The following is a 15,636-nucleotide window of genomic DNA, read 5'->3' as shown; positions in this document are numbered from 1 at the left end:
TCCCGCTCCGCGTGTCCCTGTGGCTGCGCAGTGGAAAGCCGCACCGGGGAGCTGCTGAGGGGCGCCGGTGTCATGTGAAGGCACACATGCTCTGCCATCCACGCACGCTCCCTCTCTCATCTTCCTCAGCGTGTTTTTCCTGTCTTTTCTAACGTAACTCCTTTCCTTTTCCCTCCCCTGCTTCGCTACTAGCCACCCGCTGCCGCTCCGCGGCCCAGGCGACCCCCGCAGGGGCTCCGCAGCGGGCGGGCGGGCGCGGAGCGGCCGCCAGGGAGGGGCGCACCCGGTGACAGGCAGCCCGCGGAACCGCGCCCCGCGGAGCCGCCTCGGAGGTATGGTTTTCCTGGCGGAGCAGAGCTGCGGCGGCTGCCGCCTCCGCGGGTGCTGAGACGGGATTTTGGTGGTGCGGTTCCTGGGCTCCCAGCTTCATGACTGCGCGGAGCGGGGAGCCAACACCATGCGAGGTAAGCGGTCCGGGGGGGGCGGATCTTTTCTGGGAAAACTGCTGGGAACGGGGCCGGGGAGGAGGTTTTTGTGCTGAGGAGAGGGTCCGGTGGAGAAAGTTAATGGATAGCGCCCGCCCGCCGACGCGGCTGCTCGGGGTGTGTTCCCCGCACCCGCGGGGGCCGGCCCCAAGTGCCCTCCGCGGCCGGCGGACGGGTGGACATCGCCGACGTACCTGTGCGAGAAAGCCTGTCGTCGCGCTGGGCCGCAGCGGGCATGGTGAGAGGGAAGGGGCGAGCGGTTGGTGGTGTCTTTGTCGTGAAGTCTCCACCCGCAACTGTCCACGAGGCGCGCTCGCCCTCGGCAGGTGGCCCGTTCCGCAGGACCCGCCTGGCTGTTCGTCCCGAGTCGCTGCTACCACGGGGAGGGCCTCCCCTTCTCTCCCCAAAAGTTGTTCTCAGGACTTTTTCGTTGGCTTCGCCCCATTCCTCGGCCGGCGTGTTGTCTTGAGGGAGGCCTCCCTCAGGGGGCTACTAATGAGGCGGGAAGGGTTGCGCTCCCCGGCACCCCCACCACGTGCCCGTAGCTTTTTTCCGCGGCTCCCGAGCCAGTGCCCCCTGCACAGCTTTATCTTGGAGGGCCGTCAGACCTCCTCTTTCCTACCCCAGAGCTTGCAGGATGACGGTCCCGCAGGATATCACAGAGCATCCCTCCGGACGGGGCACTCCCAGGTATGGAGAGCTGCCGAGGCGCTTGTCCTGGGGGTGCCGCTGGGGCTGGAGAAGGGCTGCGTGCTGTCGCTGGCACGCCGGACACTTCAGTGGGTGCGCGAGGCGTGGGAACGCATTGTTTCTGCGTGTCCCTGGACCAGACTCCACCTGTTCCTTCCCTGGGCCAGGCGAGCACCGTCACGAGAACAACCACCGACAGCCCCGGGCCGCCGCGAGGCTTGCACACCTCCTCTGTCCCCATCTTCCCACTCTCCCCTTTATCGTGCAGTTCTTCAGCTCCGTTACTTGCCTCACCCCACGGCGTGATAGAGGCAAAAATTAGTCTTTCACGGGCTATAGGGACGGAGGAGAAGGGTTTACAAGGAGTGACACACGCTTGGGGTTGACAGCGACATAGCATGCCGATTTCTGGGGTATCCGGTTTGTTTTAATGAATGGGGATGCACACGCTGGAAACAACTTTTAGGTAGGATTTCCTTCTGCGGGATATCACCTCCTGTAGCTGCGTGCGTTAACAGCGCTAACAAATCATGCGTGTAATTTTCTTTAATGGAATTGTAACTTTGACATTTGTGCAGAGAAACGAAAAGTCCTTTTCCCCCTGTGTTCTTAGGAGATAGGGTGTTCAACGTTGGGGCATCTGGCAAGAACTTGCTAAACAGTATTTGCCTTTCGTAAGCAAGAGGAAAGGGAGAGGAAACTCCCAATTATGTAAAGCGGCCCCTGTTGCAGCTTCGCTGCTGTTTGTTTGTTTTTCAGTGGCTCGGGGGTTATCTTCGAAACATGCCCATCAGTGCCGCCCTGGGCAGGAGCCCCGTCTTCCCTTTTCCCGGCAGTTTGTCCACCCGAGGCACAGCTTCTCGCGCTTCTCCTCCCCCGCCTCGCGCGGACCGTGGTGCCGCGGAGCGCAGGAGCCCCCCTTTGCAAGCTCGAAGTGAAATGCTGTCCCTCTCCTCTGACCCTTTCCTTCCAAGAAAAAAAAAAAAAAAGAAGAAAGGTCCTGGGCAGGGAGAGGTATGCAGATCTCTTAGCACACCTGGTGGCATCGCTAACGGGTGTGTGCCCCTGTTGCGGAGCTGCCTCTGCTGTCCCCTGAGCTGTACTATCAGATAGTGTTTGTGGAGAAGTGCTGCTCTGCCCTGAGAATGCAAGTTTCACTTGCCCAATAGGTAATTCAGGGGTGGGGGGAAGGGGAGCTGGGATGCAGGGATGACAAATGGACAACTTTCCTCCTGGTGCAAAACTCATACACAAGAGGTTACCAAACTGATACTTTATATCAGGTGTACATTGAGACAAGAGCAGCACTTGACACTCCCTCGAACGAACAAGAAGGTTGTATGCTAATAGAGTATCTGTCCATTACGTTTGTGGCTTTCCTAATAAAGGAATTATGTGTACATCACAATTAACAGATTGTGAGTTTCTGTGAATTAATAATTTTAGACAGCTGCAAGCCTTCTTGTGAAGGCATAGCTATTTTTCACTATGTTACATTTGTTTTCGGGTTTCGAGGAAGAAGCTCTCTCTCATACATGTGAACTCTTCCCCCAAACTTTCCCAGCTGAGCTGTGATCCTTCCAAGCTGCAGTTGGTGCACACAGTCCAACATGCCTGGGATGCGCAGGGGTTGCTGTGCTTGCTTACCTGCTCCACATGGGAGATGAAGGCCAAAGAGCTTCTCAGAATATCTGGCCTGTGTTACTGCCTGTTGCCTCCCAAAGCACTGGGCTGTAGGTCTTCCTATCCCACCCCATGGCAGCACAGCTAGCTTTGGGGCACAGCTAGCTTTGGGGCACACCTCAGCTGTCATGTTGCTACAGTATGGTTGTTGGTCATGTTCCATCCAAAATAATAGTTCCTTCTACTTAAAATCTTAGCTTAAATATGCTTGAGGGTACATAGCCATGCTAACTTACAGCGGCACAATATTCTGGTACAGGGGGCTGAGCACTTGGCTTTTGGTACTCTCATTCTCATGGTAAGTCCAGGTGTTTCCCTTTGAAATGGGAATGGCAGTTTTGGAAGTTTGTGACTTTTATACCTCTATTTTATAGAGGCAAACACAGGTAAAAAAAATGACATTTACAATGAGCATGCACCACAGTCTTCCTTTCACCTGTCTCATTCCTGCCAACAATCTGTGAGGGAAATAAGAATGTAGAAGATGTACATAAGTATATATATATTTTTTTTAGAAAAAGAGAACTGAAAATGCACTAAAAAGAAAGCAAAACAATTTTTAATATTATAATTTATTTTTTGTTAAACTGACTTGTAAAGTTTAAAGCTGTTACAATTTATCAAATTCTGTATATAATGCAGCTGATATGACATGCACATATTTAAAAAAATAGCAAATGGCAAAAAAGAAAATGTCTAATCACCTAATTTCACTCTGAGCATGTGCTGCCTATACACACAAACACTGAGTTTGTGATGACACTTACTTGAGTTGTGAAAGTGACGTTAAAGCAACCACACAGAGTACCCCTTTTATTGAAAAAGTAATATTTAAGCTTTCAGTTGGGAATGTTGCTATAAAATGATATCTTCTATGTTTTAAAGAAAAGGAACTTTGCAAAACCCTGAAGCAATTTTTCTGTGTACTTTACTCTTGTCGGTGTCAGGACTGAGCAATGATACACATTACATAATGTTAGATAGTTATTCTGTTTTCTTAGCATCACTGAAATATTTGTAAGCATTTAGGAAAGTGTGAATCAAACAAATCCTATCTCCAGTATTGCTGAGGGAGCTTATTAAGTAACATACAAATAGTCTGGATAACTGAGAAAATTCTTCTTGATTTAATACATGAGTGTAAGGAAGCTTTAAACGCTCATTAAAGCAAATGAAACTTATTTCACAAGTTTGTTTGTTTTTTTTTTAACCTGGAATAAAAGACTGAATTTGGCATATGTAATATTAATATCCTAAAAAGGTCAATGAACATATTGACTATTTAAAACAAAGGCTGTAAGAGAGGAGTAATGCTGATTTTGACAGACTTAAGATCCTACCCCAGCACTGCAAAACCTATTTGTCATCCCATCATGATGCATCCAGCTACTGCTTTCCAGAATATTGTTACCTGACTTCACTGAGATTCTTTGCGGTGTGATGGGACACAAGTTCCTGGTGTTAGGACATTGCAGGTTGAATTTTAACGAATGTCAGTAAATGCTTAGAAGATAATGAGTCAGTAATAAACTATTACTGTGATGCTTAATAAAAAATACAAATGTGTAGAGTGACATGTTTCTAGAATAACCGAAATTAAACCTGAAGAGTGAGAGTCTACTAGTACATCTGCAATACTTTTACTTTGAGTTGCACCCTGTTTACATCTGAAAGGGTATCTTGCATTTATCTTTCATTGCTGAATTATGCCACAGTGTTGGGAGCAGAAGGGATACACAATGAAAGATCATCAATAGAAAACTACCTGTTTTAATATCATTAGAATTTCTACCACAGAAACGATATTTACATTTTTTTTAATGAGAAAGTTGTCTTTAATGATAGAAGTGTGGCAACCTGTAATATGACAGTTAATTTTAAAGCTGTGAAAATATCATGTACTGGAAACAATATCTCCTTTGTGGTACGGCAAATGTCTGACATCCCTGATTGGCCTTTTACAAATACAATGGCAAGCAATAACTTGGTATGATTTACCCATTTGACAATACAGTCATGACTGGAAGGAGAGATCACTTAATTTGTGTTTTGTGATTAAAAGCTCTATCAAGGTTTTAGGGGAAAACATACCAGGAGAAAAAATATCTGAGTAAACTAGAAGTCAGAATTCCTGTTTAAAATGTACTTGCGCTAACTAGTGGAAAGTCTTTAGGGTGCTACCATGGGTACTGCTATACATGATATTGACGTGTGTATTAAGAAATGTATGGATGAAATATACTTTCAACTGTACTATGTGTTATTGAACAGTTCCAGGAACGAGGATCTGCCATATTATGACAATACAGGAAAACAAAATCAAAGGAGTGAAAGATTCCCAGTCTATCCAAGAAATAATTTTCCTTCCTGTCAAGCAAAGCAGTGAATTCACAGAAATCAGGTCTGTGCTATGAATATGAAGCCTGCATGCTTTGTAGGAAGACAAAAGATGCACATAGGAGTAAATATTGATTGAACTAATCATCAGCTGAATAGAAATGAACTTTACCAGTGCACCAGTATAATAGGTTATGTTAACTAGCCCTTTCGTAGTCCATATGCTGCCCTTTCAACCCGCAACCCTATCTATTGAGCTCTTAATGAGGGAAACCACAGGTGTTATAACGACATTTGTGGTAAATCGGGCTAAATATAATAGTACAAATAAGCGGTTGTGGTTACATAGGAAAAAAAAAAATGGAAATTATTAAAAAGAGGGGGGAAAAAAGGAGGCTTGGGACATTGCTACACTATCATGAGATAATGGGAGTGTGTTAGTGGTTATGTATTGTTTTACACTTTTAAGATGCCATCCTAGATCACTTGCTGTTGAGCTTAGTAATAAACCTGTTAAATCTATTTCAACCAAAGCATAAATTTTAAGAAACCTGATATATTTGAATTTAAAATCAATATCTTTAAAGAACAATTTTAACAGCTTTGAGCATTTAGCACAGTTTGGGCTTTCCATAATGACTTTCACAGGCAAATTATAGATGTCAAAATGTTGTTCTTTGTGCTTCATGTTTATAAAGTTCAATGTTGTTGTTCCTTCCGATTCTGTATTCAGTCTGGGCAAAGTCTGCAGCTTTGAGAATAAGACATCACACAGTGTCACTGGGGGTGTCAGACAGAAGGTGCCGTTTGGATTGTGCTGTTTTCATGTTTGTTTTTAATATTGCTTTCATGAGCATATTAAAAACTCTGATTTATGCACAGGACTGAGAACAGAATACAGCTGTGATGGCCTGGTCCTTGTTTGAACAACGCTTACTCACTTGAGTGGTCCTATTGATGAGACATTTGGCCCTGTGTATTTTTGCTGTCTTGGAACTATTTTTTATAAAGCAGAACTGCTTGTGCTTAACTTTGCCAGACACATTCTGCTCGAAATTTATGCAAACAGAAAGGCAGCTGTTTCTGCCTCTGCTACAAGTATATAGGCTAATTTAGTTTAACATAAATGTTGTTATTATGCTGTTAATGATGAATTATTTTGATGAATTGTCAATTACAATGCATCTACACAATTTTTAAGGAAGATCAACACTATTATTGCTGTATAAAAATGCCATAAATCTTAAAAATCATATGTTTATCTGGGTTGTGGACATTTAAAACCACATACTCATTAATGAGTAAACATCAAGTAATTATACTTGCTTGACAGACAAACTCATTTTGAAAGAGTTTTTCTGTTATCATGGGGCTTATTTATACAAGTAGTTCAGTTAGATTTGATTGGACTGCTCACATAAATCAGGCAAACTGAATTTGGCAATGTTTGTTCAGTATCCCACTGAAACCCAATCAATGTCTTGGGATTGTAAGAAACATGAATGATTATAAAGGCTTACAGGGAATCAACATCGTAAGGAGGATGCCATGTTTAAAAAAAAAAAATCTCCTTGCCTTGAGATTTCAGTAAAATCACCTTCCACTCCTAACTGTCTACACTGTGTAACACTTTTCACACCAAAAATTTTTTTTTATTAATTTTATTTCTGCTTTGTTAATACACCGTAGCCATAAGTGACTTTATCCTCATCGTAACCTTGACAAACAAGACCTGCACTCCCATTGCATTTATTTTTTTCCACTCTCTGAAACAATCCTTTAGACTAAAAATGTCTTTATTCTTACAAGCAACATGTATTTTGAGGTGTTTTTTTGAGTGAAGTTGTTCATGGAGGGGAAAAAAAAAGCTAGATCAAAAGAAGATAAAGAAGAAGAAAGTGTTAAATTTCAGTTCAGTCTACTGTCAAAATAATGAGCTGTCAAGAGGGTAGCATATTATGTTTTGGAGCAGGTTGTTCTAGGTCTCAGATGAAATTATGGTTCTCCTAAAATAAACTTCAAGTGTAAAAAGTGAAGACAAGGCTGTTTATAAATAAACAACTCTGAAATTACCATTCCCACTACAACAGGAGGTAGAGTTTGATAGGCTTTATGCAATTTGATAATTTGGGGAGGTTAGATTATTTAGTGTGCATCACAAATTGAATGCTTACACTTGTTTGAAAGATATTTGGAAACTATAGACCCAGTACCAGAGTTGATGGCGTGTTTCTGTTTGTTAGTTAGCAGAGCAAAAACTGTTGACGAAACCATTTTCCAAAATATTTGCTAGAAGTTAGAATCTCTTTTGGAGGAGGACAGCTTAGTGAATTTACTCTATGTGAACTGCATAAAAACAAGTTTAACAAAATTAAGGACAATATCTTCATTAAAAATATTGTTTAGAGACATTCACATGTGTTGTCTTCTCTTTCCTTCTTGAAAAATATGCCTGGTTTTACAAGGTGAGGATAAGTTACTGACAGTTAACTTTTTGATGTAAGAACCTGCAGCAGCTTGCACTACACTTCTAGTACATTTTTCCGTGGTCACTTTAACACTTCAGCAGTGCAGCACCAATTTTTTCTTCTCAAAAGAAGATGGAAAAATGAAAGTAAATGTTATAATTCAGGTCCTGACTAAGTAGTGAAACAGGTGCTCTATTGTTTCTTTTCATATTTGTCTGTCTAGAAGAAGAATAAAGTGGCAAACTGGCTATGAAAAGCATTGCTTACTTCAATGCGTGTTGTTTGGGGGATTTTGTACAATATTTGTACAATGAACTGTATTTAGTAGTTAATTGGAATGTGCTGAAAGAAAGTGGAGACCATGCAGAGGAACTGAGGCCAGATATTCAAATGCAACGGGAGCACAAATATGAACAAATGCAGCACAGTCTAGTGGCACAGAGAAGTAATGGCACTAAAGAAGAAATGTATTAATAAGGCACAGTGACATTCAGTGATTTAATCTTTGTGAAGAGAAGAAACTCTTCTTTTGGAGAAAGTTCTGCTGTGACGAAACAGAGATTATTTTAGTTTGTTTAGGAATTTATGTTAAAACTGTCATTGTTTCCTTTTAGTGCATTTGTGAAAATTATACAGGTATTGGTTATTACTAATATATGTCAGCGAGCCAGACTTCTTTTAATGACTAAAGCCATTCTATCTATACCAGTACATATGGAAATGTGATAAAGAAAATATCAGCTTAACTGATACTTTTTTTTTTTAAATGTATGGAAAGCTACAATATATATCATACCATAGAGAGTAAGTATGCAGTACTCTTTATTAGCTGTGCCAGCTAGAAGAGTGGGAGATTTGCATCTAACATTAATGTTGCTTTATATTGGAAGAAGTAAAAAATAGCAACACTTTCACTAGATTTTCTCATATATAAAAAAAAAAAAAACAATAACAACAAAAAACACCAAAAATTCTCTATTCTAAATAATCTAAAATTATACCTAAAATCACAAGTGTTAAATAGTATGAACTGCAGCCACACATAGATAAACTGGTTTTCAGTTATTTGAATGTGATGCACTTTACTGAGGAATCACAATGTTTAATATATACTAGTTTCCTCTTAGCAATAGCCAATTTTGGAAAATTCAGATTATATTGACTTTTCAAATAATAAAGTATGAATAAGGAGAGAGATTAAAATAACACTGTCAATAGAGGCAAAGTATGAATGGTTAACACCCTTTGAAAATAACTCAAACTACAAATCGTTCCATAGCTTGAAGAATGTCAACATCATGTTCCACTACAATTTGTAAAGCACTTCTGTGTTCATATGAAAGTAAATTCCTTATTCTGAACTGGTTGAGAACAAAGGCTTTATCATTGTTGTGGCAGCTGTTGCAATATTAAAGATAGATCTTCAAAAGTATGTAGTAACTACCATAATTTAGCCATAATTTAATTCATAATTAACGTATTATTAAAAAATGCAGAAAACTTTGCATGCAATATGTACTCTGACATTTTGAGGAGCAACAATTTTAACACAAGGCTTTCTGGAGAAACTGTTCATGTGTGTCAGTATTTCAAACAAATGTATGTTACAGTATATTATGTCAACTGGACAAAGTCTGTCTACAGAACTGTGGTTGATCCAAGGTGTATCTTTAATTTTGAAACAGAGTTCCCTATAGACTTGTCTGGAATGTTTTACTGTAAAACTAATGGTACAATACAGCTCATTGGTTGTTTACAGTCTACTGATTTTCAGAAGACAGGAGAGCTGAATAATGATATCACTTAGAGTTCAGCAGATAAGAGGGGGATGGAACTTGCGCTGTCTCAATCCAGGTGCCTATGTGGAAGTTACTTTCTTCATTTATCATTGATACGAGTTTACCAAAATTACAATATTTATTTTTGTAAAATATCGTTTACCAATATGTGTTCTAAATCAGTAATTGCTAAAAACTCATTGTCCTGTTCTTCATGGCACTTCCACATAAATAAGACCTATTGCGGTGAACCTTTTTTAGACTTCAACAGAATTTACGAGAAAAAGATTGTGCCAGCTGCATCATAAAACTGAAAGAGAGAAATATATGTTTTCAACAGGGAAATTAAACAGGTGCAAGAGAAAACAGGGAGGAAAAAAATGGTGGTGAATTTGGATAAACAACAAACCAAACAGAAAATGTGTTGTTTTGGGAAAGAGAGGGAGAAAGATGTAGAAGTGGAAATGCAAAGGAATATAAAAAGGAAGAGTGAAGAAATGGAAGGCTTTTTTGAAGTGAACAGTCCTACACTACAAAGTTCTGGACTTTTCAATTTCCACTCATTGCAGGCAGAGTTAACTACATTTGGCAGGCTGTTGGTTTTTGTTTTTGTTTTTTTTTTAATAGAGAACTGAAAGTAATAGAAAAAAAGGGTGAAATAAGGAAAAGAATGAATGCACAATATAAATGTATTCATTGTGCTACTTTCTATTACTTGGTGTTGCATGTAGATTTTTTTGTAATGGGATTTCAAACTATTTGGTATTCAGCTAAATGCTAACATGAGACATCCGCTCCCATTCATTTCACTATGTATATCCAGAGCTCTGCTACTGAGGAGTGCTGCAAGTTGGAACATCACATATACAGTTATGTAAGCTGTCTGTACAAGCTTGGCATTCACCGCACTTCAGGCAAGTTAGTCATTTGCAAAATTAAAATGCCATTTGCAAAATACATCCAAATGTGATTTTTTTTAATTCCGAATCAAATTCTGTGGGTTTTGGTTTTGTTTTTTCTTTCTGTTATTTTTCTGTCTCTTCTTCTTTTTTTTTTTTCTTTTTTTTTCCCAGTGACTTTTGTTGAAAAGCAATGTAGTCAGAGAAGTCCTTGGCACTAAACTTCATTCACTTGTTAGAAAATGTGTAAACGATTAATTGGACCATACATCATATGTGCTTGTGTATTATAGAAAGATGTTTCATTCTTTTCACCCTTTTGTTCCTTTTGGTTTATCTGTGTTTGGGATATGCTGTAGGGAAGAAATAAACAGTTTGTTAAATCTTGGCCTGGCTACATTTCCATCATGTACCTCTATTACATTTGTATGCATGTAGCCTTGGAGATAGAAGAGGTGCTTGACAGATGAATTTCTGCTTTCCTAGTACTGCTTGGTTGCCAGAACCTGCTCTTTCTCTTGCCTGGTAAAAGAATTTCCCTATATCTTTGGATTTTTTTTTTTTTTTTTTTAAATTTATTGTTTAGAGTTCACCTAAGTCATATTATAGACTTTTGGAGACAGTGCAAGTGTGTAACAGTAAAGAGATAATGTCCTATCTGATTGCAGCAAAACTTGTGTGTTTTGTTTCTTTTCTATCTTACAAGAAAAAAAAAAAAAAAACATATATATATAACATAATAATAATGCCTTCAGATCTTTTCTCCATGCTCAGAAGATGAAGGCTAACAAAGCATGTTCTTATGATGCTCTCCATTTCTCCAAGACCAGGGTGATTTTAAAGTATGTACCCTCGACAAACTTCTGTAGAAGCCCTACAGAGTTTATTACTTGAACCAAATACTTGCAGAAGTCTCCATAGCCAAAAAGAAAAAGGAAATCTGAATTTTCAGAAAGCTACTCTGGTAGTGTAGGAGGTTCATTTACATGAATTCTCTGCTTTTCCACTTCCCCCCTGTAGTTTTCTGTAAGTCCTAAGGATAAAACAGGCAGAGAGCCAAGCTGTCATCCGTTAACATCTATTTCATCCTTTCTCAGCATCAGTTGAGATAGAGGAGGATATATGTCTTAGAGGAAAGTCTTTATGCTATTACTGAAATGTTTAGGAATGCATCAGATTTTGACCCAGTGTTAACCTACATTATCTTTTGGGCAGAATGAGCAGCAGGATAAAATCATTTCAGGAAGACAAATGCTACTAAATGCATATTGTGATTTTTCATAATCTCCAAAATAGCATATTTGGTATATGCTTCACTGTGGAACAAGTCGAAGGATGAACCTTTAGTTTACTGTCAAGAATAATATAAATTGTTTAGGAATTATTTTTCATTTAAGGAATAAGAGTATTTCTGTTAAACTACTGGTCACTCTCTAGAGGCTGACTAGTACAGTGTTTGAAGCAGTACTAAGCCATTAATATTTTATTTAGTGCTCAGAAAGGTAGCCGGAAAGGTTTCATATTTTAGATGTATGTATAGATATATTTCATATTTCATGAGGGAATAGGTGATATTTTGATACATTTATGCATATAATGATTGAGCAGTTCTTTAAATAAATCTTATTTCCACGTGATGCGAGTTTAAAAAAACACCCATTTCCAATAGGAGATGTAGTGACATCCAATCATCCTTACATATCTATGTACTTTTGTAGTTAATAATGAAGAGGGAAAAGAGAAAATAATATGCCATTTTCCAATCCTGTTTGGTTATCAGATTTTGTTCTTGGAGCTAAGCAGTCATTCTGGTGTATGTTTATTGGTTTTGGTTTTTATTACAGTTGCATATTACCTTTTCTATTTTTTTCTGTTATATTATTTTAGATCTCCACCTCCACTCTTTGTCAGTTACTTGTTGCTTCTTGGTACGTTTCATATTCTTGTAGCCTTTGTTTTTCTTCATTTTGTATGCTGCTTCTTTTACAAGTATACTTCTACTGTCAGACCCAATAGAAGAACATTGAATAGATGTTAAGGATGAACCTGGAATGCTGTTCATTAGGCTCATTAGAAAGGCAGGTTGAAGAAGAGTTTGTAATTATCCATACCAGACTGATAAATAGTTATGCACATTGATGAATGCTTTCTGTAGGGACATTTAATTAACTCATTTGCAAGAAAGCAAAAAAAGTGAGTTTGTCTTTTGTTTACTTTATTCCCCTGTGTGACTGTTTCTACCCATGTGAGGCAAAGTAGTTCCCATTCTATTGCACATACAGCAAGCGTCTCTATACAGTATGGAAAAGAAGCAGAAAACTTTTGTGCAATGGAATTTTGTCAAACCAGTTAAATTAGAACTTTCCTAGGGGTTTTGCTATCTAGCGCCTTCACATGTGATATATTCTTTACTTGAAGAAAGCGCCAGATTGAATGGCTCTTCTGTACCCTGCAGAGATTTAGGACGTGTTCCCGAACGGGTTTTTGGCGTGTGAACAGTTGCATGGATGAGCTGACTGATGTGCTGAAGTCCTTGTCAGGCTGATCTAGTTAGGTGCAGACCTCACAGAGGTCCTGAGAGCTGAACTGCCTGTGGCACCGGGGCTATCTCTCTCCCATGCCATTCCCCTGTTGTGCCTCAACATTGACCTTGAAAGACCCTTTTCCCGTGGCAGTTATAACCTTGGCCTTGCTGCTGACAGTGCCAACAGGGGTGCCAATTAGTGCTATGCGGTTGGTTTTGTTTTTCCTTTTTTATGAACAAAGTCCATTGAGGACTGGACTGAGACCACCAGCTTACTTCACAGAGGTCACCAAGCACCATGGCATTTTTATTTTGCTCAGTCATTACCGACCTGGTGTTAAACCTTTATCTTTAATCTGTGTACAGTCTCCGTGTCTATAGTCAATTGAAAACTTTTCACTTGGTAGAAATTTGCTTCTGAAGTAAAATATGTTAATAAACCATAGTATTGTGCAACAAATACACAAATACCTCAAATTGCTTCTTGTGGGTAGATGCTGAATTTGAGCCTGCCTTTTACAAAGTTCACAAACTTTGTCAGAAGTCTGAAGAATTGACCAGGCATACAAAAAGGGCACAATAACAGGAGCATTAGAATTTTATATAAAATAAAGAGAATCTTGTGTTTTACAATAAGCTTTGCAATCTAATACACAAACTTGAGAGTCTCTATTCTGTTATGTGCTTCTCGTAAGCGATCGTAGGACATTTCTAGTTACTGGGGCCTTTCTGTCAAAAATATTTAAGTATATTCAGACATATTCCAGACTTCTAAGGTTTCAGAGACAGAAAATTGAGCTGAAAAATAGAGTTGTTTTTAAGCATTGCAGGGAGCCTGGGATTAAATCAGTTGTTCTGCAACATTATTCTGTATTTTTCTATCTGTCAGCAGAAAAGTTATTTTATAGGAGTCTTGATTTTGTTTTTTAGATGTGAACAAGGTTTTCCCAATGTCCAATGGAAATGGTAATCACTCCTCTGCATTTAAACCTATAAAGCCGAATTTCAAGTAACATACATGAATATGTGGGTATATACTAGACTTGTCAGCTCAATACAACATTCTAGACTCTTTGTTTTTGCACTATTTTTAATATGTTAAACTTTTAAAATATTTCATTTGTTTTCCTAACTGAGCAGGAAGTATACGATACAGTTCAGGTTTGGGTTGGGTTTTTATAGTGTTTTTTTTGTGGTGGTGGCGTTGGTTGGTTGGGTTTGGTTTGGTTTGGTTTGGGTTTTTTTTCCCCATCAGTGAAAACTGTGATTGCTCATAGTGAGGCATATAGTGTGTCTGAAACTTTAAATCCTGTGGTTATGAAGTTAAAGTTGAGGAGATATTAGGATTTTGTTATTAGCAACAGTAGATGGGCAAGCAGAGGGAAAGCAGAACTGGCTTGTTAGTAAGTCATAATAGGGCTGCAGATTGGACTGTGTGTATATCCTCTTAAAAGAGCTGTCCTGATGCTGAAAAGAGTAAGTGTTATTATTTATTTTGAATGTAGATAACCATGCAGAGACTGAAGGAGGAATCATGTAAATGTTGGAAGAGGTTAGTAAGTTAATGCCAAAAAAGATATTTATTTCTGTTCTGTAAATTCAGCTGGCTACATTTCTGAGGAAGAGAAAAGGCTATAAGGAGGAGGGGTGAGTATATGAGCAAGTGTGAGTGATTTTGTGAAGTGAGGTAAAGAAATCTGTGTTAAAGATGAGAGAATTGAGGAAGGGGGACACTTAAGCCTCTCCTTTAAATACATCTCCCTTCTGAGTACATTTACTTCCATCACAATGAGCTAGAAGAGATCTTTGTTTAGTCGTGCAGTACCCCTGAGATCTAATTTAGCTTTTATAGCAAATTCAAAAAGAGGCAGAGTGAGCAAGAGCAACCAGAATAAAGCTATGAGTTTGTACCGTGAATATTGATACTTGTGGGTTGCTTCTGTGAATCTTTTAAAAGAAATTCCCCTAGAAATGCTGACTTAGACTTTCTGCTGAAGGAAGACTGAATTTTAGAGATGCACATTGTTTCATTATTCAGCTATGATAATGAAGAGATAGTATAAATGTATGTTGTAGGGCAGCAGTGGCTTTGTTACTTCTAAAAAACAAGTAGAAAGCCATTAAAGTCAAGCAGAAAGGCATCAAAAATCATTTTGCTTCTAAAATGCATTTTTTTTAATTAAGTCATACTGTTAGAGGTGCACATCTGATCTATTCATAGTTCTTTGAACATTACAAAAACATTCTCAGGAGTCTCAAAACTTAATGTATGACATTTCTTATTCCTTTTGTTACAGAAGTTTCTTTTCCCTAAGTTTCCCATAGCAGAGACTCGGGCATGGATTCCAGAAATTCTTCTAAAATAAATAATTTATTGGCAAGTTACAGGGTAGAGCAGCTCGAGCTGGGTGCTTCCTGGAAAAGGACCCTCACGAGAAAAATATTTGGACAATTACACCCCCACAGACAAATCTCTCGTCCTCCTGCATGTTGCTTTGGGCCAACTGCAAAATCAGAGTCTGGAGTGTCACTGTTCTTCATTTGATCTCTTAATTTTTTTCTGGTGGGCTGTCAATCAAAGTCCTAACCTTCATTTGCTATTTTGCATCTGCAGCTGAAGAAAAATAAGTTCCTGGCAATAGCCAAAACATTATTTCTTACTTTCTGTTAGGTGCAGTTCTATTCCTTTACTTATCTAAAGGGATACAGCTCCCCTTCTGTAGCTTGAAGACTCTGAGGCCTTTTTTGCTCAATGAAGTAGAAAGTTCAAAG

At 39.3% G+C, this 15,636-nt stretch overlaps 1 protein-coding gene across 1 annotated transcript in view; it reads left to right on the top strand.

The window, feature by feature from the left end:
* The first annotated feature begins 16 nt into the window (after window positions 1–16).
* Window positions 17–15,636, top strand: part of RORB (RAR related orphan receptor B) — a 147,484-nt gene continuing 131,864 nt past the window's right edge. Inside the window, exon 1 of the mRNA XM_071801748.1 lies at window positions 17–464. Coding sequence (XP_071657849.1) covers window positions 458–464 — 7 coding nt within the window. The 5' untranslated portion in view covers window positions 17–457. The remainder of the gene's footprint in view (window positions 465–15,636) is intronic.

Source organism: Patagioenas fasciata, chromosome Z (assembly GCF_037038585.1).
Source record: "Patagioenas fasciata isolate bPatFas1 chromosome Z, bPatFas1.hap1, whole genome shotgun sequence".
Classification (NCBI taxonomy): domain Eukaryota; kingdom Metazoa; phylum Chordata; class Aves; order Columbiformes; family Columbidae; genus Patagioenas; species Patagioenas fasciata.
This window is presented reverse-complemented; position numbering and strand designations above follow the sequence as displayed.